Below are 6246 nucleotides of genomic sequence, written 5' to 3'. Positions count from 1 at the left end.
CCAACTGTACCGAAGGCCAGCGCTGAGATTCACTACGGGCCCCAAAGGATTGAGAAAGACGAAAAGGTACCCCCCCCCCCCAACATTGGGCTCAGCTGCAGCTCCTCTGGGAAATCAGGCCCCAAGGAAACCGACAGAGAACAGGGCACGCCAGGGGCGCAGAGAGTGAGTGGACTAAGGTCCCCTCGGTCAAGGTGGACAGGGAGCAGGACTGATTGTTTCTCCCTTTTTTTTTTTTAAGGCGGGGGTGGGAATGGAGAAGGAAAAGGAAACTGAGAAAGTAGTACCGCCTGTTTCCAACAGGTCCCGCGTCGGCGGCCAGGGGCCCAGGTAAAGGTGCCGGTCTTGGGTCTCCCAAGTGCGTTGGGAAACCTCCCCAAGCCCGGCTGGACCCGCAGGCTGACTCTGACTCCACGAATCAGATCACAAGGCGCTGGTGGCAGGGCCAGCCGCGGGGGAGGTCAGAGGGAAACTGCCACAACCCGGGGCAAACTGAATTCGTTTGAGTCATTTTCCCCAGGCATTTAGAGCCAGCCCGGCAGCGCTGGCCCTAGCGGGGAGCGGAGAGGGGACGCGAAGGGAGCAGGCGCCGCCGGGCCTACTCGAAAGAAAATCCCCAGTCCTGTCAACTCCAGAGCTGCAAGGGTGGAAGACAAACCTACCCTCCCTGGGCCCCAGTCACAAGTATCTGACATTTTCCCAGAGGGAAGTAATCGACCCTCTCCACCCACCCCACCCCCGCCGGGGAAACCTCTCGTTGTGGCGATCTCTGCGGAGAGGAAGGGCAGAGACTCTGGCATTATCGGAAATGTTCTTTCTACAAGGAAAATGCATTCGTGATTAATTATGAGGTTAAAATGGAATTTTTAAACATGCCAAAAAGGAACAAAATGATTGCAGGAACCACTTAGAAGGTAGTTGGACTCGGGGACAAGGGTGTGCATATCCCGAGGGCCTGTGCCTTTCCCTTTGCGCTTTGCTGTGTCCACAAACAGGAATCGGTTGGGTAAAGCCCAAGTCGCGACTGTCCACCCCGCTGCCTGCTGGGCCGAGTGGCCTGCAGACCCCTGGCCAAGGACTTTGGGCTACAAAGGCCTAGGGGTCTTGAGGCTGGAAAAGGTCACGGCCTGGGAGGAGGGCGGATCGGCCTTTCCGCGCCGGGTAAAATTGAAAGTAGCTGGGGCCTGGGTTTGGCGTTTCCCCGCTCCGGCGGCCGGCCGCCGGCCCCAAGGCCTCAGAGCCTCCGATGTGGCATTAACTCTTCCTTGCTCGACGCGGACCCGGCGGGAGGGGAGTGCAGCGGTGAGCATTTTGCTCTGGCCAGGCCTTGACAGCCTGGGGAGTCTGAACGGGGCCTGGGGGAGGGGGGGAGGGTTGTGTTCATCTGTAAAAGGTAAATAATAAATAACCCTCTCCCCACTCATTTTCTGCTTCCGCCTCAGGCTTCTGTGTGAATCAGATGACACCGTGTCACAGAGAGAGTGGAATCGCTCTGGAACAAGGTAGAGGGCCATTTGCACCCTGCCGGGGTCAAAGCTCAGTTGACCCTCCCAGGGGGTCCCCTCATTATAGCCTTGTTTGCCCCTAGTCGCTTTAGAATTTCAGCTTCTTGCTAGCCTATTCTCCAAACGAAATGAAGACAGGGTCACTTACAGAAACGCTCGTAAAGTCGAAAGCAGATAGGACATGGGCAGGTGCAGAAGTCAGCAGGTTAGGAGGGGATTGAAGCTGGGTGCAGGTTCAGTTATGAACGATTTCCAGACTCAGAAACCAGTCCCACGGAAAAAAAAATAATAAAAGGGAATCCTAGGCATTTGCTCTCGATTTAGTGGGATTCATCTGTGACTTCTGCAAAATCTCCTAAATCGCCATTCCCTGAACTACATGGGTTTAAGCACTTTCTGAGGGGCTGGAAACACGGCCGCTTCCTCGAGGGGAGAGGCATCCTTGGTCCAGGACCGAAAAGTGGTTGGGAAAATGAGCCCCAGACATTTTCACGGTACTGGATTCCCCAAAGCCAGACGGAGAGAGGCTCAGAGAAAACACGGCGTCCGAGAGGGCATGTTAAACTAAAAGTTTATAAATTAAAGGAAAAAAAAGATAAAGCGAATAGAGCTTCCAAACTTCACAAATCTTTTTAAAGTTAATATTCTAGATGAGTGCACAGTGCCCTTAAGGAGGCAAAAAGCGACGAGGTTGACAGGATCATCTGTCTTCGGGGCAGGGACAGGGATGACAGAATCCTGGGTCAGAACGCAAGAATCTCGGAGGATGGTCAGTAGGGACAGACGGCCGGGTGGCTGAACAGCGAGGGATGCCATGGAAAGGCTGGTCAGGGATATTCACATTGAATACAAAAATAACCGTTATTTGAATACAAACAACTGAAAAGTGCTACAAGTTTTAACCTCCTTTAAAAAAATAAAAAGAAATACAGGAAAGTTTCTGTGAAGGGCTGCTGGGTTTGCTGTCTCCTGGTTTGGGGTTCCCAGGAAGCTCCCCAGTTGGTGGCGACCCTGGACTTCGCAGGGGAAAGATTCCGGGGGGGGGGGGGGGGGAGGTCTATGCCCTGCCCTGTGCTCAGAGGCTCCCGTCTTTACATTCAGCACCCAATAGGGCATCCCCACCCGAGGTGTGACATGGGGAGGGGTGGGGCAGAGGGCAGGAAAACCAAACCTTTCACGGTTCAAATCAACCCCATGGCTTGGGGCTCCTTGGGGCTGCCAGGGTTCCGCACCTCTTTGATACAAATGCAATTTCCAAAAAAAATAGATATGTAGATACACATAGATTGGTAGCATGGATACCATGAACTATTGTGGCCTAGCGCACGAAGCTCCCGGCTAGCCTGAAATTCTGGGGATTCAGGCTAAGTGATCTCCAGGAGTTCTTTCCGCTCCAGGGAAACGTGGTCTCCTGGCAGGTACAATCCACATCCAACTTTGTTGTGATAATAAATAATGTCCCAGAGCTTCCAGGCGGGCGACAGGGGAGCAAGGCCCCTAGGCCATAGGGTGCCTCTGTTCGAATTAGAAAAAGGCGCCCTCTCTGGACAGACTCAGTCCCGCTGCCAGGGCGCACTCCTGGAAGTCTGAGCCCAGGCTGGATTTCATCCTCCACTTGCCCCCTCCGCGGGGCGCCCTTGTGCAGAGCACAACCTGCACAGCCGTCCGCGGCCGTCCGGAACTGGGGCGCAGGGATCATTTGCTGCCTCGCCCCAGGCCGGCTCACTGGGTGCCCGCGGCGGCTGCACACGTGGAGAGTGCCCAGCCGGGGAGGCAGTAGTAAGGGTAATAGTAGGAGGGCTGCAGCGGCAGCAGCGAGGGTGGCCGCAGCACCTCGCCGGGCAAGTACTGTCTCTGGTCGTCGCGTACGAGCACTTTCACCGCCACCTTCTTGGCGGCGGGCGCTGACGCCAGCAGGTCGGCGGCCATCTGCCGGCGCTTGGTCTTGTAGCGACGGTTCTGGAACCAGATCTTCACTTGCGTCTCGGTGAGCTTCAGCGACGCGGCCAGGTCGGCGCGCTCCGGCCCGGACAGGTAGCGCTGGTGGTTGAAGCGGCGCTCCAGCTCGAAGACCTGCGCGTGGGAGAAGGCGGCCCGCGAGCGTTTCTTGCGCGGCTTGGGCGCCGCGGGCTCCTCCTCCTCCGCGCCGCCCGCCGGTCCGCCGCCACCGCCGCCTCGGCCGCACAGCGCCGGGACGCGTGCGCTTCCGGGGCCCACAGCGTCGTCCTCGGCCCTCGGGCTGCGGTCGCCTGCGGATCCCGGGGGGGAACAGAAACAACAGACCGTCAGCGCCGCAGAGAAGCGAGGTCGGGCCTCGACCGTGGGGGTGGGGTAGGGTACGGAAGTACACTTTGATCCCCGAAGAACGCTTGGGGAGCGTCTGTAAGCCGCGGGTCCCCGGCAATCAGTCTCGGAACCCTGCCCCATAGTTTCTCGCATTTAGGCCTGTCCTGCGAGGGAAACGCACTCAGCCGCCTCATCCACGCTGCGGGGCCAACATCCAGTTCCCTGCCTTCTCTGGGCCCCAGGCTCCCCTCGGGGTCGTGGGGCACTGGGGCCTGAGCACCTCCTCCGTTCTCGGCGCTGAGCCCTAGGGTTCCAGACTACTCCCCTCCCTGGGTTCCCCGGCCTCCCCGCACTCACGCTCACACACACAGTCGCAGCACACAGGCGTCCACTGCACACAAGGGGATGGTGGGGGCCCGAATCCCCGGGACAGAAGTATTCGGGACCTAACCCACCCGCCCACCTACCCCCAAGCACCCGGAATTCTGCGGCGGCCGTGGCAACAGGCTGCTCCAAAGCCTTGGGGGGCTTCTCTCTCTCTCTCTTATTGCAAGGAAATGAGGGAGGGCTAGGGACCGAGGGTGAAGAGAGGGAGGTGCCCCCGCTTGGAGTCCCTGAACCCCAATCCGACGCCAGCTCCTCAGCTTCCTCCTGGATCTCCACACAGCCCCCTAACAGAGAGGTCCAGAGGTCCGGCCTCTGGCAAACACTATTTACTTGGAGCCAGCGTGAGGCCTACAGCCACGTCAGGCCGACAGGGATAGGAACGGGGGTCTTTCCGACTGAATGACCTGCCAGCCCTAGCTGAGGCTGTCCCTCTCCCTGCTACCTTTGGGGTGACCCACACCAAGCCCTTCTGTCTTCAGCTAGCTGCAGGGTTTGTGGCCAAGGTCTTCGCTCCTCCACCCTTCCCAGCTCTCCTGACCCTGGGGTCTGGGAGAGGTAAATAAGCCCCCCCCCCACCCCCCAAAGCCCAGGCTGGGCGGATGGACGACCTCGGTACCACTTAGGGGTCGCCCTCACCACCTATCCTTGAGCTGAGGGCCGGGGCCTGGGCGTTTCTGCTTTATGGGCCAGGGGCCAGGGCACTGGCTACCCGAGGTCTCTGGGCCCCGGCTCTTCCCTGCCGCTGATTCGGGGGATCTGGACCCAGACACGGCCGAAGCACTGGCGACGCACTTAAAGCCAGGGCGCGGCTTTTTTTTTCCTAGCCCAGGCTAGGGCACATTTGTCCCTGGACCTCTCAGGCCTCATCGCAGGACGCAGAGCCCTGCGGAGTTTCTCGGTTCTCTCTCGGGCTCAGTTCCCGGAGGATCAGAGCAGTCCGCGCCAGCGCCAATAGCTTCGGTCCCCGACCAGCCACGGGGCCCCAGAGCGCAGGGTGCACACAGCAGGCCCACCCCACTCGGCGTGTTTGCCCTCCTCGCCCGACCCCCCCCCCCACCCCCACCCCCACTCCGCCCGGCCCGGCCCCCTTCCCCGCGAAGCCCAGGCAGACCTGAGACGCTGGCCGACATCTCGCTGTCGCTCCGGCCTGCGGCTTCCTCCTCCAGGTCCTTGGCGGCGGGCAGCTCGCAGACCGGCTGGCCGAGGCCCAGCGTCCCCCCTGCGCGGCCGGCCCCGCTGGCCCCCGGCGCGTCCGCACAGCGCCGCCCGCCCTCGTTCTCCTCGCTCAGCGCCGAGTCCGAGTCCCAAGCAACCAGGCTCTCCGCGGTCCGCCCTGCAGCCGTTCTGGTCCCCGCCGGCGACGCCAGCAGAGAGTCCTCCGCGCCCCCCAGAGCGCCCGCGTCTGTCTCCCCGAAGAGTCGCCAGCAGCAGACAGCGGGAGCCTCAGCCACTGGCACCGCGGTGCCCCCGGGCACCGGGCGCCCCTCTGGCGCGGGCAGCCCGCCGCGCTCCTCTTTCTTGTTGAGGATTGCCTGGATGGAGAAGGGCGTCAAGGTGTTGGCGCCGCGCACAGCCATCTGCGCCGCGGGCCGGAGCGGCCGGCCGGCCGGGCGGCTGGGGCGCGGGGCAGCTCCGAGCTGGACGGAGCGCGCGGGCCGCCGCAGCGCGAGTGAGCCGGGCGCGCGAGGCCCCTGCAGCCCACTCCTGCGCGGCCCAGCAGCCCCCGCCCCCCTCTGGCCCGGGATCAGCGCCGACCCTCACCCCCACTTCCGAGGCCCACCCCGCGCGGAGACCCCCCTCCCCCCCAATCCAGCGCCAGACGCTCTCCTTTCGCAGCTCAGCTGGATTATCTCATCGCCTCGCGCCCTTAGGGGCGGGCCGGGGTCTGCCCCCTCCGAGGATGCGGAGGGCGGATCGGCGGGGCCCCCGCCGCGGCCGCAGTCCCCTTCTGGGCGCCTCCGGGGCGCACGGCCCGAGTCACTTTTTTCTTTGCGCCTCGGTCTCTTCCCGGGCTGCAGGATTTCGCTCCTGGCCCGTCCTTTCCCTCCCCGTTGGTCGGGCTCTTCCG

General features: G+C 61.8%; 1 protein-coding gene across 1 annotated transcript; it reads right to left on the bottom strand.

Annotated features, from left to right (window-relative positions):
* Window positions 1-3107: 3107 nt before the first annotated feature.
* On the bottom strand, window positions 3108-5945 carry NKX3-2 (NK3 homeobox 2). The gene is made up of 2 exons (XM_043572955.1): window positions 5290-5945; window positions 3108-3754 (listed from the first exon to the last, which is right to left on the bottom strand). Exons 1-2 carry the CDS (start codon window positions 5753-5755, stop codon window positions 3228-3230), a joined length of 993 nt encoding a protein of 330 aa, XP_043428890.1. The 5' UTR covers window positions 5756-5945; the 3' UTR covers window positions 3108-3227.
* Window positions 5946-6246: the final 301 nt, after the last annotated feature.

Source organism: Prionailurus bengalensis, chromosome B1, assembly GCF_016509475.1.
Source record: "Prionailurus bengalensis isolate Pbe53 chromosome B1, Fcat_Pben_1.1_paternal_pri, whole genome shotgun sequence".
NCBI classification, from domain to species: Eukaryota; Metazoa; Chordata; class Mammalia; order Carnivora; family Felidae; genus Prionailurus; species Prionailurus bengalensis.
The sequence above is the reverse complement of the archived record's forward strand: the minus strand, read 5'-3'. Positions and strand labels throughout refer to the sequence as shown.

Excerpts from the sequence above, each read along its gene's own strand:
- NKX3-2 (XM_043572955.1), bottom strand. The coding sequence starts at position 5,755 with ATGGCTGTGCGCGGCGCCAACACCTTGACGCCCTTCTCCATCCAGGCA. Across the intron at positions 3,755-5,289 it reads GATGTCGGCCAGCGTCTCAG|GCGACCGCAGCCCGAGGGCC; the intron begins GTCTGCCTGGGC and ends CGGGATCCGCAG.